Raw genomic sequence first — 20604 nt, 5'->3', positions numbered from 1 at the left:
GATGATCCCTGTATCTCACAGGTTCTCTCTAGCTATTTTCAAGATTCTCTTTGTCGGGTGCCTGGGTGGCTCAGTTGGTTGAGTGACTGCCTTCGGCTCAGGTCATGATCCTGGAGTCCCTGGATCGAGTCCCACATCGGGCTCCCTGCTCGGCAGGGAGTCTGCTTCTCCCTCTGACCCTCTTCCCTCTCATGCTCTCTGTATCTCATTCTCTCTGTCTCAAATAAATAAATAAAATCTTTAAAAAAAAAAAATTCTCTTTGTCTTTGGCTTTCAAAGCTTTGATTATAATGTGTTGAGTCTCGGTCTCTTTTAGTTTATCTCAGTTCTGATTTGTTGCATTCCTTGGATTTGTAGGTTCTGGTCATTACTCTTGTGGAGTTTTGGGCCAGTATTTCCTCAAATAATCTTTTAGCCCCTTTCTCATTGTCGTCTTTGACTCTCATAATGTATATGTTGGTGCACTTGATCGTGTCCCACAAGTCCCTTAGTCTTTCATTTTTCATTATTCTTTTTTCTTTCTGCTCTGTACGTTGTAATTTCAGTTGTCACCTTCATGTTTGTTAATTATTCTGTATGCTCATACTATTGTTAAATCCCTTTTGTATTTTTATTTGGTTTTTTATTTAAGTATAGTTAACACACAGTATTTTAGTTATTTCAGGTGTACAGTGTAGTGATTCAACAACTTTACATTATTATATTCCCAACATCACTGATCATCCGGAAAATGTACATCAAAGCTACATTGAAATACCACCTCACACCTGTCAGAATGGCTAAAATGAAAAACCCAAGAAACAAAGTGTTGGCAAGGCTGTGGAGAAAATGAACTGCCTTGCACTGTTGATGGGAATGGAAATTGGTGAAGCCATTTTGGGAAACAGTATGGAAGTTCCTCAAAAAATTAAAAATAGTACTACCCTATGATCCAGGAATCACACTACTGGGTATTTACCCCCAAAATATAAAAGCACTAATTCAGAGGGATACATGCACCACTGTGTTTGTTGCAGCATTATTTGCAGTAGCCAAACTATGGAAGCAGCTCAAGTGTCCATCGATAGATGAATGGATAAGAAAAAGTGTTACATATATGCATGGAATATTATTTAGCCATAAAAAGAATGAAATCCTGCCATTTGCAATGATGTGGCTAGAGATATCGAGTATAATGCTGATCAAAATAAGTCAGCTAGAGAAAGACAAATACCATATGATCTCACTGCTTTGTCCAAATTTAAGAAACAAAACAAATGAGTAAAGGAAAAAAAGAGAGACAGACCAAGAAACAGACTCTTAATTATAGAGAACAAACTGATGGTTTCCAGAGGGGAGGTGGGCAGGGGTGTGGGGGAAATATGGGACGAGGAATAAAGAGTACAGTTATGGGGGCGCCTGGGTGGCTCAGTTGGTTAAGCGACTGCCTTCGGCTCAGGTCATGATCCTGGAGTCCCAGGATCGAGTCCCACATCGGGCTCCCTGCTCGGCAGGGAGCCTGCTTCTGCCTCTGACCCTCCCCCCTCTCATGCTCTCTGTCTCTCATTCTCTCTGTCTCAAATAAATAAATAAAATCTTAAAAAAAAAAAAGTACAGTTATGATGGCGAAAAAAAAATGAAATGATAAAAAAGGTAAATTATCTCCTCCTACATTTAGGATGAAGATTCACTAATTCTCAATCCAAAGACAGCACTTAATAACAAAAATATCATGCAAATTACTAATGAACATAACGGTTCCAAAGTCTTAATTACAGCAATGTATATTATTTTTCTAGTGATGTGTTAGAATATTATCAAAAACAGCCTCTTAAGACAATATTATTATGTCACAGTCCTATAAATCAGGAATTTCAGAGTGGCTTAACTAAGTTTGGCTCTACTGGGTTACCTACTCAGTGTCTCACTGAGTAGACATTAAGGTTTTAGCCAGGGCTCAGATTTTCATATAAGACTTTCTGTCCCTTTTAATCTCCCTTTTGGTCAGAATTCAATTTTTTGTAGTTGTAGCACTGAGATCCTTAGGTCCTAGACATTTCTCTGCAACATGGCTTCAAGACTAGTAAAAGAACATTTCTTACACTTTTGAAGGGCTCATTTTGATTAGGTCTGGCCCACCTAGGAGAATCCTCTTTTTGATTAAGTCAAACCCATCATAATTACAGATCTCAACCACCCTCAATGGCATCGGACGGTACAGGATATTTGCACCAGAGGATGGGATCTTAGGGACCATTTTTATGATTCTTCCTGCTACATTTTGCAAAAAGGACAAGACATTCAGGAAATTTTCCATTTTGATTAATGGATTTGCCCCGTTAATATGAAGCTTGTACACATCCAAGCTAGCATACAATAAAAATTTAGTGAATATTTAGTCTATGTCAGTTACTTTGCATACATTGTCTTATTTAATCTCCATAACAACCCCATGAAGGCTGTTTATAATCCTTCCCAGTTTGTAGGTGAAAAAACTGAAGCTAGGAGGGTTTAAGTAACTTGTTAAAATGGGAGTTTGGATCTAAATGGCCCATGGTATTTATACTCCACCATGGTGTCACCTAGTATTAATCTTGATTTGTCTATCATTTACACTTCTATGTAAGTGCAGTATCTATTCAGGTAATTTATCACAGATTTGTGACTCATAATTTTTTTACTTTCAGTAATGATAATGTAGGGGTGTCTGGGTGGCTCAGTCATTAAGCGTCTGCCTTCGGCTCAGGTCATGATCCCAGGGTCCTGGGATCGAGCCCCACATCAGGCTCTCTGCTTGGCGGGAAGCCTGCTTCTCCCTCTCCCACTCCCCCTGCTTGTGTTCCCTCTTTCGCTGTGTTCCTCTCTGTCAAATAAATAAAATCTTAAAATTAAAAAAAAAATGATAATGTAGTTACGGTTTAAAAAAGAGAGTATCCTTTTAAAGAGACATTTAAAAACATTTACAGATGAAATTCCGTGCTTTCTCACGTTTGCTTCAAAATCATTTGTGGGATCTTTGGAGTTGGAGAATGAGTAGGAGGCTGTCGGTGAAAAAAAAACTGACCAGAAGTTGATAATATTTGAAGCTGGATAATGGGGAACAGGGTTTATTATGCTATTCTATTTTTTTTTTACATTTGAAAATCTCCATGGTGAATATTAAGTAATCCATAGTTACAGTTCTAAATAAGGAAGTACTGGGTAAATGTATTCCTTAAATATCATGATGTCTGTATTTTTAAAATCATGAATCTTATAAAAAACAAAATCATGAATCTTTATTGGTTTTCATGGAATCATAGAAGTGTTTGTTTAGGGGCGCCTGGGTGGCTCAGTTGTTGGGCGTCTGCCTTCGGCTCGCGTCATGATCCCAGGGTCCTGGGATCGAGCCCCGCATCGGGCTCCCTGCTCAGCGGGAAGCCTGCTTCTCCCTCTCCCACTCCCCTTGCTTGTGTTCCCTCTTTCGCTGTGTTTCTCTCTCAAGTAAAGAAATAAAATCTTAAAAAAAAAATGTTTGTTTATATAAGCATTTCCTTTATTAAAGTAGTACTGTGTAGTGGTTAAGAGCAAGGACTCTAGTGTCTGACCCTCTGGGTATCTTAGTGCTGTAATACTTAAGAGTTGTATGACTTTGTGTAAGTTATTTAACTTCTGTGTCCTTCACTTTTTATTTGTAAAATGGGAATATTTGTACCTACCTTATGCAGTTCTTGGGTGTAGTATGTAATGGATAGATATTGGGATAAGACAGCAAAAAATCCATACACATACATGTATTCATTTGTATATATAAGTTTTTTCTTAAATAGGAAACTTGAGATAATTGTTTCCATTTTGCATTAGAGGATATTTTATGTTTTTGTAATGTTTTTTGAGCCTGTGGTTCTCAAACCAATGTTTCTAACCCTTTCACAACACATATTTATGCTGTTTTGCAGTGGGAGTCGTTTCGCATTTTGGGTGGAACAGTTCTTGTTTAGGACTTTTACGTTATTGAACATCTGTATTTACTTTCCCCTCTGCCTACATTAAATACCAGTCCTGACCAGTCTTTGTGACAACCTTAAGTGCCTTTGCACATTTTCAGATGTCTTCTAGAAAAATAGAACCATCCTTGTTTGGGAGCCATGGGTCTATTAAAATTTGTAGGGTGCTATTATAGTTTATTTTAGAGCACTGGTTTTCTCACAGCTCTACCTGTCATATGTGTTGAGATACATTGGGTGAGAACTGATGAGCTTAATTACTGATATTTCCACAGTGGTTCAAAGTCTTGTACAAGTATTAATTTTGGAAAACGTGTTAACCTGTGATCTGTCCTGATCTTAATTGAACCAAAATATTGGATGTGTGGTGTGTAAGTAGATGGGTCTATATTTTGGAAAATTTCCCTTAGTAATACTAATACTCCACCATTGCTTGAAAGATTGCTATGAGTTAGCTAACTGTAATTCCCTTTCTTGTAGGTGATAGAAATTGAAGATGCTTCACCCACCAAATGTCCAATAACAACCAAGTTGGTTTTAGATGAAGATGAAGAAACCAAAGAACCTTTAGTGCAGGTTCATAGAAATATGGTTATCAAATTGAAACCACATCAAGTAGATGGTAAGAAACAATTATATGATTAAAGCATTTTTTTTAAGTAGGCTCCTTGCCCAGCATGGAGCTCAATGTGGGGCTTGAACTCATGACCCTGAGATCAAGACCAGAGCCTAAATCAAGAGTCGGATGCCTAACCAAGTCAGCCAGGTGCCCCATGATTAAAGCATTTTTAATTACATTTTACCAATATTTGGTGTCTCCTGTGTGCCTCACATTCTGCTAAGCACTAGAGGCACATTGGTGAGGAAAACAAATGTGAACCCAGCCCCCTATGGAGCTCATAAATAAATGAGGAGAAACAATTGAATGATTGCCAAAAAAATAATTGTTATAGGATGGGAAATAAGTGCCACATATAAATGGGTATATATAGCAAGTGGGTTTCATATAGTCTGCAATGGTTGGGTTAAGGGCAGCTGCAGGGTAGGGAGAGATACCACTGTTAGCTAAAAGCCTTCTTTAGGAAATGCTATTTCAACATTTTTTCAGGTATGTTTGTTAATAATATTCTGACATTGGTATTTTGAAAGATACCAAATTATCCGTGTTCTCTGTTTTGTTAAAGTGGAAACAGTAAGTCAGTTTTGAGTGTGTATGTGAATGAATTCATAAGGGAAGTTCTACAATTCTGCTTCTTGGGTAGTGAGCCCCCTTTCTTGTTTAGTCTTTACTATTAAATAAAAGGAGAAATGATAAATTATCTCCTGGGTAGTTTTCCTAATCAACTCAATAAACCTTAAAGAATATGTGATAGGAATCTATAAATTAGATAAAATTTTAGATAACATTTCTATATTAGAGTATGCATATGTTTCTTCAGATTGTCCCAGGGAATGAAGGTTTGCTGTGCTAGAATAGATGAATGAAGGAAAGTCACCCTGTTGTATGCTTCAGTTTACTATCTTTTTTTTTTCTAATTAACCTTATTGAGGGTGGGGGCATTTCATATATAATTATGAGATTCTTTATCTCATTTTAAAATTCTGTTTCTTAGAAGTTTTAGTTGTTTTTGATGTGTGTATGAAGGAAGATTTTTAACTTGGATCTTTAAATTTAATTTAATGAAGCTATCATTTTTAGGTGTTCAGTTTATGTGGGATTGCTGCTGTGAATCTGTAAAAAAAACAAAGAAATCTCCAGGTTCAGGATGCATTCTAGCACACTGCATGGGCCTTGGTAAGACGTTACAGGTAAGAACATGAAGGTATCCTGTTCTTGTGCATTCATGATTTCAAGAATATATATTGGATTCTATTCTGTGTCCCAGGCAGAGTTACAGGGTCTGGAGATATAGCAGCCAGTAAACAAGAATAACAAGATACCTCTCTCAGGAAGCTTATATTGTAGTGCAGTTGAGAGATTTTAATCAAATAAGAAATATGTACTTTCAGGTAGTAAGTGTTCAGAGAGAATAGAGAGGGAATGCAACTTTAAGGAGGTGATGTATGAGCAGAGATCCTAATGAAGTGAAGGAATGGGGTTACAAGGCATAGGCAGTAAAAACTGCAAAGATTCTGAGGTGGAAATGAACTTCCTTACAATTTTTAATAGTCTGTGATCCTACAGTAATGAGAATGTAAAATATTTTTCATTATTAAAATACTGAATTTCTGATTGGCAGGACTTGTAGCAGAGATGACATTAGTGAATATGTATGTAATATTATATATTTTTGAATATATATGTAATATTAAGCCATGAGATAATTACAGATTGAGTGAGTCAAAGAACACTTTATTTTTTATTTTTTAACCAATTTTCTTGGCTTTTAAGGTTCTTTTTTTGTTCTCAGATTTTATTGAAATTTAAGTTACTTACAGTGTAGTATTGGTTTCAGGAGTAGAATTTAGTGATTCATCACTTAAATATAACACCCAGTGCTCATCACAATGAGTGCCCTCCTTAATGCCCATCACCTATTTAGCCCATCTTCCAACCCCACCCCACCTCCCTTCCAACAACCCTCTGTAGGTAACTCTATTATGGTTTGCCTGCCTCTCAGGCTTTATCCTGTTTCTTTTCCTTCCCTTCCACTATGTTCATCTATTTTGCTTTTTAAATTCCACATATGAGTGAAGTCATTTGGTATTTGTCTTTCTCTGACTGGCTTATTTCACTCTAGTTCCATCCATGTCCTTGCTAGTGTGGCCACATTTCATTCTTTTGATGGCAGAGTAATATTCTATTGTATATATTTACCATATCTTAATTATCCATTCATCGGTTAATGGACATTTGGGCTCTTTCCATAATTTGGCTATTGTTGATAGTGTTGCTATAAACATAGGGGTGCATGTGCCCCTTTGAACAGTAGTTTTGTTATCCATTGGATAAATACCTAGTAGTACAATTGCTGGGTCGTAGGGTAGTTCTATTTTTAACTTTTTGAGGAACCTCTGTACTCTTTTCCAGAGTGGTTGCACCACCTTGCATTCCCACCAACAGTGTAAGAGCATTCCCTTTTCTCTGCATCCTCGCCAACATCTGTTGTTTCCTGATTGTTAATTTTCTCCATTCTCACCCGTGTGAGGTGGTATCTCATTGTGGTTTTGATTTGTATTTCCCTGATGATAAATGATGAGCGTTTTTTCATGTCTTCTGTGGAGAAATCTCCGTTCATGTCTTCTCACCATTTCTTAACTGGATTATTTATTTTTTGGGTGTTCAGGTTGGTAAGTTTTTTATAGATATTGGATGCTAGACCTTTATCCGATATATCATTTGCAAGTGTCTTCTCCCATTTGGTAGGTTGCCTTTTAATTTTGTTGTTTCCTTCACTGTGCAGAAGCTTTTTATCTTGATGAAGTCACAGTAGTTCATTTTTGCTTTTGTTTCCCTTACCTCTGTAGATGTGTCTGGTAAGACGTTGCTATGGCTGAGGTCAAAGAGGTTGCTGCCTGTTTTCTCCTCTAAGACTGTGATGGTTTCCTGTCTCACATTTAGGTCTTTCATCCATTGGAAATTTATTTTTGTGTATGGTGGAAAAAAGTTGTCCAGTTTCATTCTTTTGCAGGTTGCTGTCCATTTTTCCCAGCACCATTTGTTGAAGAGACTGTCTTTTTTCCAGTGGATATTCCTTTTTGCTTTGTCAGAGATTAGTTGACCATATAGTTGTGGGTCCATTTCTGGGTTTTCTCTTCTGTTCCATTCCTTTATGTGTCTGTTTTTGGGCCAGTACCATACTGTCTTGATGATTACAGCTTTGTAATACAGCCTGAAGTCTGAAATCGTGATGCCTCCAGCTTTGCTTTTCCTTTTCAAGATTGCTTTGGCTATTTGGGGTCTCTTGTGGTTCCATACACATTTTAGGATTGTTTGTTCTAGCTCTGTGAAAAATGCTAATGGTAATTTGATAGGGATTGCATTAAATGTGTAGATTGCTTTCGGTAGTATAAACATTTCGACTATTTGTTCTTCCTATCCATGAGAATGGAATGTTTTTTCTATTTCTTTGTGTCCACTTCAATTTCTTTCGTAAGTGTTCTGTAGTTTTCAGAGTGCAAAGCTCTTACAAGAGGTTAGGCTATTCATAGATGTCTTATATTTTTTTGGTGCAATCGTAAATGGGATCAGTTCCTTGATTTCTCTTTTTGCTGCTTAATTATTGGTGTATAGACATGCAGGAGCATTCTGTAAATTGATTTTATATACTGACGCTGCTGAATTTGTGTATCAGTTCTATCAATTTTTTGTTGGAGTCTTTTGGGTTTTCTACAGAGTATTGTGTTGTCTGCAAAGACTGAAAGTTTTCCTTCTTCCTTGTTGATTTGGATGCCTTTTATTTCTTTTTGTTGTCTGATTGCTGAGGCTAGCACTTCCAGTACTATGTTGAACAATAGTGGTGAGAGTGGAATCCCTGTTATGTTCCTATCCTTAGTGGGAAACTCTTCAGTTTGTCCCCATTGAGGATGATATTAGCTGTGAGTCTTTCATGGATGGCCTTTATGATGTTGAGGTAGGTTCCAATCTTTCCCTCCTTTTTTGAGGATTTTTATCAAGAAAGGATGCTGTATTTTGCCGTGCCTTTTCTGAATCTGTTGAGAGGATGATATGGTTCTTACGCTTTCTTTTATTAATGTGGCATATCACATTGATGGATTTGTGGGTATTGAACTACCCCTGCATTGGCTTTTAAGTTTTTAATTCCATTCAGTTAATGTACAGTGTTATGTTAGTTTGAGGTATACAATATAGTTATTCACTAATTCCATACATCACCCAGGGCTCATTATGACAAGTGCACCCCTTCGTCCCCATCATCTACTAATTCTACCCCCTTACCACCCTCCCCTCTGGTTACCATCAGTTTGTTCTCTATAATTAAGGATCTGTTTCTTGATTTGTCTCTCTTTTTTTTTCTTTGTTCATTTTTTTTTTGTTTCTTAAATTTCACATATGAGTGAAATCCTATGGTATTTTTGTTACTCTGACTGACTTATTACAGTTAGCATTTTGCTCTCTAGCTCTGTCCATGTTGTAGCAAATCGGAAGATTTCATTCTTACTTATGGCTAAATAATATTCCTCTGTGTGTGTGTGTATATCTCACATCTTTATCCATTCATCTATGGATGGACACTTGGGCAGCTTCCATATTTGGCTATTGTAAATCATGCTTTTTTAAACATAGGTGTACATGTATGCCTCTGAATTCATGTTTTTCTATTCCTTGGGTAAATACCCAGTAGTGTGATTGCTGGATTGTAGGGCAGTTCTATTTTTAACTTTTTGAGGAATCTCCATTCTGTTTTCCCACCAACAGTGCAAGATGGTTCCTTTTTTCCCACATTTTTGTCAACACTTCTTTGTCTTGTGTTTTTGACGTTAGCCATTCTGACAGGGGTAAGGTTATATTTCATTGTTTTGATTGCATTTCCTTGTTGATGAGTGATGTTTATCTTTTCTGTGTCTGTTGGCCATCTGTTTATCTTCTTTGGAAAAGTGTTCATGTCTTGTGTACATTTTTCAACTGGATGATTATTATTTTTTTTTGGTGTTGAGTTTTAAAGGTTCTTTATATATTTTGGATACATAACCCTTTATCAGATATGTCCTTTGCAAATACTTCTCTGATTCTGAAGGTTACCTTTTAGTTTGGTTGATTGTTTCCTTTGCTCTGCAGAAGCTTTCCATTTTGTTGAAGCCCAATAGTTTATTTTTGCTTTTGTTTCCCTTGCCTCAGAGCCATATCTCTTAACATGTTCCTACAGCTGATGTCAGAGAACCTACTGCTTGTGCTCTCTTTGAATATTTTTATGGGTTTAGGTCTCAAATTTAGGTCTTTCATCCATTTTGAATTTATCTTTTTGTGTGGTGTAGGAAAGTGGTCCAATTTCTTTCTTTTGCATGTCACTGTCCAGTTTTCTCAACACCATTTCTTCAAGAGACTGTGTTTTTCTCATTGGATAGTCTTTCCTGGTTTGTCAAAGATTAATTCACCATATAATTGTGGGTTTATTTCTGGGTTTTCTATTCTGTTCAATTGCTTTATGTGTGTATTTTTGTGCCAGTACCATACTATTTCGATTACTACAGCTTTATAGTATAACCTTCATGTCTGGAATTATAATGCTTTTCTTTTTTTTTTTTTTAATGTTTATTTATTTATTTTAGAAAGAGTAAGAGTGTGCATGAGCGGGGGAGGGGTATAGGGAGAGGTGGGGAGAGAATCCCAAGCAGACTCCCTGTTGAGTGTGGAGCCTGTCTTGGAGCTCTATCCCAAGACCTTGAGATCATGACCCAAGCTGAAACCATGAGTCGGATGCTCAACCGACTGAGCCACCCAGGTGCACTTATGTTTTGCTTTTCTTTTTCAGAAAAGATTACTTTGGCTATTGGGGATCCTTGTGGTCCATACAGATTTTAGGATTGTTTGTTCTAGCTCTGTGAAAAATGCTGGTGGTATTTTGATAGGGATTGTGTTAAATGTGTAGGTTGCTTTGGGTAGTATAGACATTTTAACAATATTTGTTCTTCCAATCCATGAACATGGAATGTCTTTACATTTCTTCATCTTCAGTTTCTTTCATCGGTATTTTTACTTTTCAGAGTACAGGTGTTTCACCTCTGGTTAAGTTTATTCCTAGGTATCTTAATACTTTTGGTGCAATTGTAAATGGTATTGTTTTCTTAATTTCTGTTTCTGCCTCTTCATCATTGGTGTATAGAAATGCAACAGATTTCTGTTTGTTGATTTTGTGTCCTGTGACTTCCCTGAGTTTATCAGTTCTAGCAGTTTTTTGGTGGAGTCTTTCATATGTTCAGGTATGGTTCCTCTAAATCTACTTTGTTGAGGTTTTTATCATGAATGAATATTGTAGTTTGTCAAATCTTTTTTCTGCTTCTGTTGAAATGATTATATGGTATTTATCCTTTCTTTTATTGTTGTGGTGTATGACATTGATTGATTTGCCAGTATTGACCGACCCTTGCAGCCCAGGAATAAATTGCAATTGATCATGGTGTATGATTTTTCAAATGCATTGTTGGATTTGTTTCGCTAGCATTTTGTTGAGCATTTTTACATCAGTGTTTACCAGGGATATTAGCCTGTAGTTCTCCTTTTTAGTGATTTCTTTGTTTTTGGAATCAGGGTAATGCTGGCCTCATAGAGTGAATTTGGAAGTTTTTATTCCTTTTCTGTATTTTTTAGTAGTTCAAGAAGAATAGGTATTAACTCTTTAAATGTTTGGTAGAATTCACCTATGAAGTCCTTTTTTCCTGCTCTTTAGTTTGTTAGGGTTTTTTTGATTACTGATTCAATTTCTTTGCTGGTTATGGTTGTGATTGAATTTTCTATATCTTCCTTTTTCAGTTTTGTCAGTTTATATTTTTCTAGGAATTTATCCATTCTGGGTTGTCCATTTTTTTTAGTATGTAGTTTTTCATAATATTCTCTCTTTTTTTTTTTAAGATTTTATTTATTTATTTGAGACAAAATGAGAGAGAGAGAGAGCACATGAGAGGGGGGAGGGTCAGAGGGAGAAGCAGGCTCCCTGCCGAGCAGGGAGCCCGATGCGGGACTCGATCCAGGGACTCCAGGATCATGACCTGAGCCGAAGGCAGTCGCTTAACCAACTGAGCCACCCAGGCGCCCCATAATATTCTCTTATAATTGTATTTTTATAATGTCATTTGTTATTTCTCCTCTCTCATTTATAATTTTATTTACTTGAGTACTTTCTCTTTTTTTACTTCTCAGTCTAGCTAGAGGTTTATATATTTTCTTGCTTTTTTTTTAAGGAACCAGCTCCTTGTTTCATTGATCTTTTCTATTGTTTTTTTTTTTTATTTTCTGAATCACTTATTTCTGCTGTAATTTTTATTATCGCCTTCCTTTTGCTTGTTTTAGTTTTGTTTGTTGCTCTTTTTCTAGCGTCTTTAGGTGTAAGGATAGGTTGTTTATTTCAGATTCATCTTGCTTCTATTTTGTTCCATCTCAGGGGTTTTTGGTCATTGTGTTTTCATTTTCATTTGTTTTTCATGTAGTTTTTTATTTCTTCTTTTATTTCCCGATTGACCCATTAATTGTTTAATAGTATGTTATATAATTTCCAAGTATTTGTTATTTTCTAGATTTTTTCTTGTGGTTGACTTCTAGTTTAATAGCATTTTGGTCAGAAAAGGTTTATGGTATGAATTCTGTTTTCTTTTGTTTGTTGAGGCTTGTTTTTTGGACTAATATGTCATATTCTGGAGAATGTTTCGTGCTCTTGAAAAGAATGTGTATTCTGCTGTTTCACGATGGAATGTTCTGCCTGGATCTGTTAAATTCATCTGTTCCAATGTGTCATTCAGAGGCAATGTTTCCTTGTTGGTTTTCTGTTTAGATGATCTGTCCATTGATGTAAGCGGGGTGTTAATATCTCCACTATTATTTTTTCTTTTTTTAAGATATTTATTGAGAGAGAGCACAAGCGGGGGGGAGCAGTAGAGGGAGAGGGAGAAGCAGGCTCCCTGTTGAGCAGGGAGCCTGATGTGGAGCTTGATCCCAGGACCCTGAGATTATAACCTGGGCCAAAGGTAGACGCTTAACTGCCTGAGCCACCCAGACACCCCTATCCCCACTATTATTGTATTATTATCAATTCCTTTATGTTTGTTATTTATTGTTTTAGGTATTTGGGTGCTCCCATGTTGGGTGCATAAATATTCACGGTTGTTACATCTTTTTAAATTTTTCCCTTTATGATTATATAGTGTCCTACTTTGTCCCTTGCTCCATCTTTGTTTTAAAGTCTGTTTTGTCTAATATAGTATTGCTATTCTGGCTTTTTTTTTTTTTTTTTTGACATCCATTTGTGTGATAGATGTTTTCTCCATTCCTTCACTTTTAATCATCAGGTTCATTTAGGTCTCAGATGGGTTTGTTATAGGTAGCATATGGATGGGTCTTTTTGTTTTTTTTTTACCCATTCTGTCACCCTATGTCTTTTTTGGGAGCACTTAGTCCAGTTACATTCAAAGTAATTATTGATAGTTATGTATTTAGTGTCATTTTATTATTCATTTTGTGGTTGTTTCTGAAGATTTTCTTCGATTCTTTCTTGTCTTTTTCTCCCATGTTTTGCTGATTTTCTTTAGTGATATATTTGGATTTCTTTCTCTTTATTCTTTGCATGTTTATTAGTGGTTTTTGATATATGGTTACCATTAAGGTTTTATATAACTTCTGCATATAGCAGTCTGTATTAAGTTGATGGTCGTTTAAGTTCAAGCCCATTCTTTACTCCTCTCTTCCACATGTTTTCAGTATATGGTGTCATATTTTACATCCTTTTATTTGTTCCTTTATTGATTTTTTACAGAAACATTTATTTTTAATCCTTTTGGTCTCTCCTTTCAACTGAGTCACCTTTAATATTTCTTGCTACATTAGTTTTTCTATGTATGGTAAACTCTTTATTTCTCCTTCTATTTTGAATGATACTCTTTCTGCAGAGATAGAGTATTCTTGGTCACACATTTTTCCCATTCAGCACTTTGAATATATCATGCCACTTTCTCCTTGCCTGCAAAGTTTCAACTTTTAAGGCTGCTGGTAGCCTTATGGGTTTTATGTTACTTTTTCTTTTGTCTTAGTGCTTTAAAATTTTTTTCCACTATATTTTGTCAATTTAATTACAGTATGTCTTGGTATGTGTCTGCTTTTGTTGACTTTGTTGGGAGTTCTCTGTGCTTCCTGGATTTGGATATCTGCTTCCTTTCCCAAATTAGGGAAGTTTTCAGCTATTATCTTTTCAAATAAATTTTCTGCCCTCTTTTCTCTGTCATCTTTTTTTTTTTTTAAGATTTTATTTATTTATTTGACAGAGAGAGACACAGCGAGAGAGGGAACACAAGCAGGGGGAGTGGGAGAGGGAGAAGCAGGCTTCCTGTGGAGCGGGGAGCCTGACGCAGGGCTCGATCCCAGGATGCCAGGATCATGACCCGAGCTGAAGGCAGACACTTAACGACTGAGCCACCCAGGCGCCCCTCTGTCATCTTCCTTTGGGATTCCTGTAATACAAAATGTTACTGTGTTTGATGGAGTCATTTCCCTATGTCTCTTCTCATTTTGCATAATATTTTTTTTCTCTCTTTTGTTTAGCTTGATTACTTTACATTACTCTGTCTTCTAGGTCATTAATTTGTTTCTGCACTTCTTCCAGCCTGCTGTTCATTCCATCTAACCTGTTTTTCATTACATTTATTGAGCCCCACCCCGCCTTTTTTAGATTTTATTTATTTATTTGAGAGTGAGCAGGATAGACAGCATGGGGGGAGGTGGAGGGAGAAGCCAGCTCCCCACTGAGCAAGGAGCCCAGCACGGGGCTCCATTCCAGGACCCCGGGAGATTCACTTAACTTACTGATCCACCAAGGCACCCCTCATTTCGTTTATTGAGCCTTTTATCTCTGCTGTGTTATTTCTTACCTCTCTGTTAAGGGTCTCACTCATGTCTTCCTCTCTTTTCACAAGTCCAGTAGGTATCCTTATGATCATTCCTTTAAATTATTTATCAGGCATATTACTTATATCTGTTTCACTTCGATCTGTGGTTGTGGCCTTGTTGTGTTCTTTCATTTGGGATAAATTTCTCTGTCTTCTCATTTTGTCTGTGTCTCTGTGTGTGTTTCTGTGTGTTAGAAAAGTGAGCTCAGTCTCCTGTTCTTTAGAGTAATGGCCTTATGAAGAAAAGGTCTTGAGTGATGTGCCATATAGTGTCCCCTGTGTCCTAGTGTCTGGTGTTTGTACGAGTGTCTCCAGTGGGTGCTGCGTGTGCTTTGTTGTTTTGTTCCGGCCACTTTATCCTTCACAGCAGCCGTCTGCAGAGGCTCTCTTTGTCTGTTGTGGGCAGTGTTTGATTTCTTGCTGGAATGTGGCATCTTTTAACTAGGTGTGCTGAGGTCTGCTTGTGAAATGAGAAGTGTTGCAACGACTACTGAACTGAGATCCTGAAAACTCCCAGGTCGGGAGACATGGTGTGTACAGGGATTTGGGTTGGTCTTCTGGGGGAGAGGGCCTTCTGCCCCGGGACTAAGGGAAGCATGACCCAGAGGGGTGCTTCTGCTGGAATGTTGGCAGTTGGGCTTAGTCTAAGCAAGTTAGGTAACAAGTGTCAGTGCTCTTCTGCTTCCCACAGGTGACCTTGTGCTTATGCTGAGGGGAGGGTTGGGAAGATGATGTTGCCAGGTTTCTTTGTTCCTGGAGGGGTCTCTTTGTGAATGCTGTTTCCCTGGGATGTGGTCTGAGATGAGCGAATACCCTCCCACTGTGTGCCCCAGGTACTCTTCATTTTGCTGTTTCTATGGTGTATGTCCGTGCACTGTTTGCCTTCTCTCCAAGAGCAGCACATTGTCCTCTGGGCTGTATCTCAGTCATGCCTGCTGACCTTTAAAACTCTGGACTTCAAGCCCCACTGGTTGCAAGAACTCACCAAATTCAGCCTCCTCACATTTCAAGCCAGTTGCTTTGGGGATTCATTTTCCCTCTGTGCTCCCCTGTGTGGTAGGCTGTCTTTTGTCCTTCTCCATGACCACATTTCCCTCCCCACCATAGTGGCCTTGAACCATTTCTGTCCCAAACCACATCTCTGTACTTTCTACCTTCTTTGATGTGGCCTCTTCTCTACCTTCACTTGTGGCGTTTGTTCTGCCAGTTTCTTTAAGTTAATTTCTGGGATATTTATGATGATTTGATAGTTATTTTAATTGTGGGATGAGGCGAGCCTAGGGTCCTTGTACTCCACCTTCATCTTCCCAAGATACCAATTCAGAACACTTTAGAATGGAAAAATACCGTATAACACTGTTCTCTTCTAAATTGGCAATAGCAGTTTCTGAGTTTGTGGGGAGGGACATTGTGCAGAGACTAGGGACTTAGTCGTAGTTTTGGTATGGTTATTTCTTATATTCATATTATTATTGATCATAGGATCATGGAGCTTTAGAGTTGGAAGAACCTTATACATCATGTAATCAAACTCCGTCTTTTTATATATTATATCTCTTTCCCCGTACTTTGCCTGGTATGGGAATTGTGACCTTTGGTTGGTTGCTTTATTGTTTAAAGGTAAAAGAAAACAAAACTAGTAAATTGTAAGATTGTTTTATTTTAACTTTCTTGCCGATATTTTAGTTGAAGATGGTAACTTAATTTGTTTTCTTGTAGGTGGTAAGTTTTCTTCATACGGTTCTTTTGTGTGACAAATTGGATTTCAGCACAGCTTTAGTGGTTTGTCCTCTTAATACCGCTTTGAATTGGATGAATGAATTTGAGAAGTGGCAGGAGGGATTAAAAGATGATGAGAAGCTTGAGGTATTATAATTTAAATATTTTCTTTTATTAAAATAACTACATGAAATTCATATAGTAAAAGAAAAAGATTTTTAATTACCAATTATGCATATTTCCATGGGAATATGCAGTATTCCTACATTCCTAATAGCTACCTTTAAGAATCTTTATTTTCCCACAAAAGGTCTCTGAATTAGCAACTGTGAAACGTCCTCAGGAGAGAAGCTACATGCTGCAGAGGTGGCAAGAAGATGGTGGTGTTATGATCATAGGCTATGAGATGTACAGAAATCTTGCTCAAGGAAGGAATGTGAAGAGTAGGAAACTTAAGGAAATCTTTAACAAAGCTTTGGTTGATCCAGGTAATATATTAACAGACACTGAGATAAATAAGCAAGTTGAATAAAAAATATGCTGATGTTCTGTTTAACAAGCAACTACTCAGTATCTGGTTTTTCTTTCATTTGTCCTTCTGGTTTTTTCCTTCTTTCTGTTTCTTAGTATAATTTTATTAAGGTGAAAGCACTCTTAATGTTGCCAAATTTTCAGAATTCAGTTGCTGAGTCTGGAAGTGTTTGAGGTTTTTAGGGAGATCTTGTAAACAACTAAAAATGCATCAGGTACCTAAGTCACAATTGCATTTTCTTCCAACTGTCTGAATATTAGATGGTAACAACACCTCTCTCCATACTCTGGAAACAGTTAAATTTCTTTCCTAATTTTATGTCATTAGAAGAATTGCTGCATGTTTTTTTTTTCCTGTGTGTTAAAGTGTTATCACTATGGAAGGTTAATATTTACAATACTGTCTAGCCTTATGACAGTAATTCTCATAATGCAAGATCCAAATATTTAATTCTTATTTGGCACTTGGAAAAGCAGCAAGTTGTATTATTCACAAAACTAATTAATTTTTAATTATTTGTATTTTTTTTAAACTTTATCTTATCTAGTTACTTTGAAGCACTTATTGAGGCTTTAGATGTATGTTAAGAAAGTCTAATTTTCACTTTTTCACTGTCAAAATAACAGTATTCTTTAGAATCCATCAATTTGCCTCCTTTTTATTAAATTTTATTTATTGTTTTCAGGTTTATTCAGATATAATGGACTGAGTTGTAAAATATTTAAAGTGTACAATGTATGATTTTGATAAATGAATACATTTTGGAAGTGTTACTGAGAGAATGAAAAGGAAAGAAGCCTCAGTTATTTTCACTGCCCACATTAAAGAATTACAGGAGAGGAAAATGAAAGAAAAGCAGAGCAAAGTTTTATTAAAGTATACCAAAGGAGGGGTCGGCTACTCAAGAGACAAAGGCCCAGAAAACTCCTGGGTGGGGGCTTATATCAATTTTTTCTTTTGGGTGGGTCCTAGGGTCAAAACATTTGAGTGACAGGCCCGGATTATATAATGATGAGCCGACTATCCATGTCCTTTCCCAAAATATATTTGAAATGCCTTAATGGGGTAGGAAACCACAACATTATTTCTATTTTAGAGACATCGGTCAAATGAGGACAAGTGACTGCTTTCTGCACAAGTGCAACAAGCACAACAAATTTAACTCTAACTCTGTCGGGATGTTGTAACTGCAAACTGACTGCTAGATGGGTGGAATGGAGTGGTCCCTGGGTGGTCCTCAGTTGGGGGCTCTCTATCAGGACATCTGGTTCCATCCTCCTGTTGCTTAGGCCTAGCTTCCTGCCTAACAGAAGGATTCACCCCTTTGAGTTACACATCTATGACCTCACATAGTTACTACCTCCATTTTTTTGGTGAGAGAATTTAAGTTTTACTCTTTTAGCAAATTTTAATTATACAGTACAGTGTTATCAGCTATACTTACCATGTTATAAATTAGATTCTCAGACCTTATTCATCTTATAACTGAATGTTTGTACTGTTTTGCCTCTTTTTTAAGATAATGATTTAATTAACGTGTACCAAAGTAACATTGCCATTGTAAATCTAAGGCTCAATAAGTTTATCAATTATTTGTCTGAAAGTTCTGTGGTTTTATCGTCAGAGAACTTTAAGCTAGTGAATAGTACTGCAACAGATTTTTAAGAAGATTGCTTTGGAATAGGTAAAACAACAGTTTCAGGTGCTTAACATTGTGATTTGTTCATGAGGAAATACATTTTTAAAAAATTAAAGCTTGACATGAAGAATAACATTTGTTATTTCCATGTAAATCATTTAGTGACATTTTAAAAATGTTTTACTTTGGAATAATTTTTTACAGAAAATTTGAAAGGATAGTAAAAATAAAAAACAACAAAAAAACAACTCCCATATTCCATGCACCCAGATTTCCCACTGTTAACATTTTACATTGCCATGGTAGATTTGTCAAAACTAAGAAATTGGGCGCCTGGGTGGCTCAGTTGGTTGAGCGACTGCCTTCGACTCAGGTCATGATCCTGGAGTCCCAGGATCGAGTCCCACATCGGGCTCCCTGCTCAGCGGGGAGTCTGCTTCTCCCTCTGACCCTCCTCCCTCTCATGCTCTCTGTCTCTCATTCTCTCTCTCGCAAGTAAAATCTTAAAAAACAAACAAACAACAACAAAAAAACTAAGAAATTGATACATTGTTGGCATATGTTAGTAACTAAACTCCAAACTGTATTTGAATTTCACCATTTTTCTTGTCCACATTCTGTTCCAGGATCTGATCTAGGGTGTATTACACTGCATTTAATTGTCATGTCTCCACAGTCTTGTCTGGTCTATGACAACTTCTCAGTCTTTATTTTTCATTATCTTGTCAGTCTTGAATGTTGTGCAAGTAGTCTATAGAATGTTCACTAGTGTGTGTTTGTTGTTCTTCTTGTAATTAGACTGGGGTTATAGGTTTTTTAAAAAATTTACCAGAGGTGAAATACCTTTCTCATCACATCATATCCAGGGTACATTAGATCGACATGACATTACTGGATCTACCATTTTCACTTATCTCTACTCTGTTCTTTGGAAGTCAGTCACAAAGTCTAGCTTACCCAAGTTGGGGGAAGGCAGAAATTAAGCTCTGTCTCCCTTAGTGGCCATTATCTGCACATAAAATTTGGAGTTTTTCTTCAAGAAAGATTTGTCCTTTCTACTTATTTATATAATCAATCATTGATTTGTATCAGTACAGACTATTACTATTTTATATGTTAGATTATAAACTAATCCTATGTTATTTATTTTGTTGTTCAAATTGTTCCAATTTGGGCATCGAGAGCTCTTTCAGGTTTGTAGATTGGTTCCTGTATCCCTTTAATATGTCATACTTTTTGTTGTTGTTTTAAGCACTTCATTACTTTCTGGTACTGTAAGGTACTCCGGGCTTATGTTAATTGTCTCTGCCTCCTGCCCCAGAATTAACCATTTTAGTAGTGTGCCATGGTGCCTTTTATTGAAAAATGGTGTTTACAAACCAAGATCTGGGTGCTTGGGAATGTTTGTTGCTATTGGAGTATCTTTGCTTCTAGGTCCTCTCAGCAGGTGATATGTGTACAAATCTGCATCTACACACAAATCTATCCCTTTGTGTGTGAGTGCATAAACTTGATTTCGTAATGGTGTCTTCGAGTCTAATCCAGTATCAGTGTTCATTTTCACCTTCTTTGTTAATCTGTTACTTTTCCAACTATGAGAATCCTGGCTCCACCTATCCACCATCCATTTATTTATTTGTCCAGACTCATTATACATGCAAAGTAATTTCGGAATTGTTAACCTGTACCTCTGTGAGAAACAAGTTTACCAACTATATATAGTACAGTGTTTATATGATTATTTTTGTCTATGGCTTTATAATTTATAGTTAAAATATTTTCTAAAGTCACTTAGGTCAGTTCCTTTGTTTTATTATTTAGATACATTAAAGTTTATTCTTTGTAATGTGGAGTTTATTGGGCTTTGACAAACGAATAGTCTGTTTATAACCTCATTACTATACTTGCCTTTTTAAATTCATACCACAGTTACTTACTTTAAGTCATGCTAAACATTTATTCATTGTGGTAGCTTGAATATTAATCTGCATTATCCCACATTTTAATTTAATGACTAGAGTTTATTGCGGTAAAAATACACATAACATAAAATCCATTTAACCATTTTAAAGTTTACAATTCAGTGGCATTTAATGTATTCACATGTTATGTAACTCTCACAACTATTCCCTTGAACTCCACAGCATTTTCATCACCTCAGAAAGAAATTCTGTACTCATTAGCAGTCATTCCCAAAT

At 36.7% G+C, this 20604-nt stretch overlaps 1 protein-coding gene across 7 annotated transcripts in view; it reads left to right on the top strand.

The window, feature by feature from the left end:
• The window catches only part of ATRX (ATRX chromatin remodeler), a 309326-nt gene that overhangs the window by 182242 nt on the left and 106480 nt on the right, over positions 1 to 20604 (top strand). For all 7 annotated transcript variants that reach the window (XM_064574281.1, XM_064574279.1, XM_064574283.1 and 4 more), the window contains 4 exons: positions 4446 to 4587; positions 5665 to 5774; positions 16236 to 16382; positions 16546 to 16723. In XM_064574281.1, the coding sequence (XP_064430351.1) occupies positions 4446 to 4587; positions 5665 to 5774; positions 16236 to 16382; positions 16546 to 16723 (577 nt within the window). The remainder of the gene's footprint in view (positions 1 to 4445; positions 4588 to 5664; positions 5775 to 16235; positions 16383 to 16545; positions 16724 to 20604) is intronic.

Source organism: Mirounga angustirostris, unplaced genomic scaffold (assembly GCF_029215605.1).
Source record: "Mirounga angustirostris isolate CCGP_5_RB_7025 unplaced genomic scaffold, mMirAng1.0.hap1 SCAF_11, whole genome shotgun sequence".
NCBI classification, from domain to species: domain Eukaryota; kingdom Metazoa; phylum Chordata; class Mammalia; order Carnivora; family Phocidae; genus Mirounga; species Mirounga angustirostris.
Note: the sequence above shows the minus strand (reverse complement) of the source record. Positions and strands in the feature narration are given on the sequence as shown.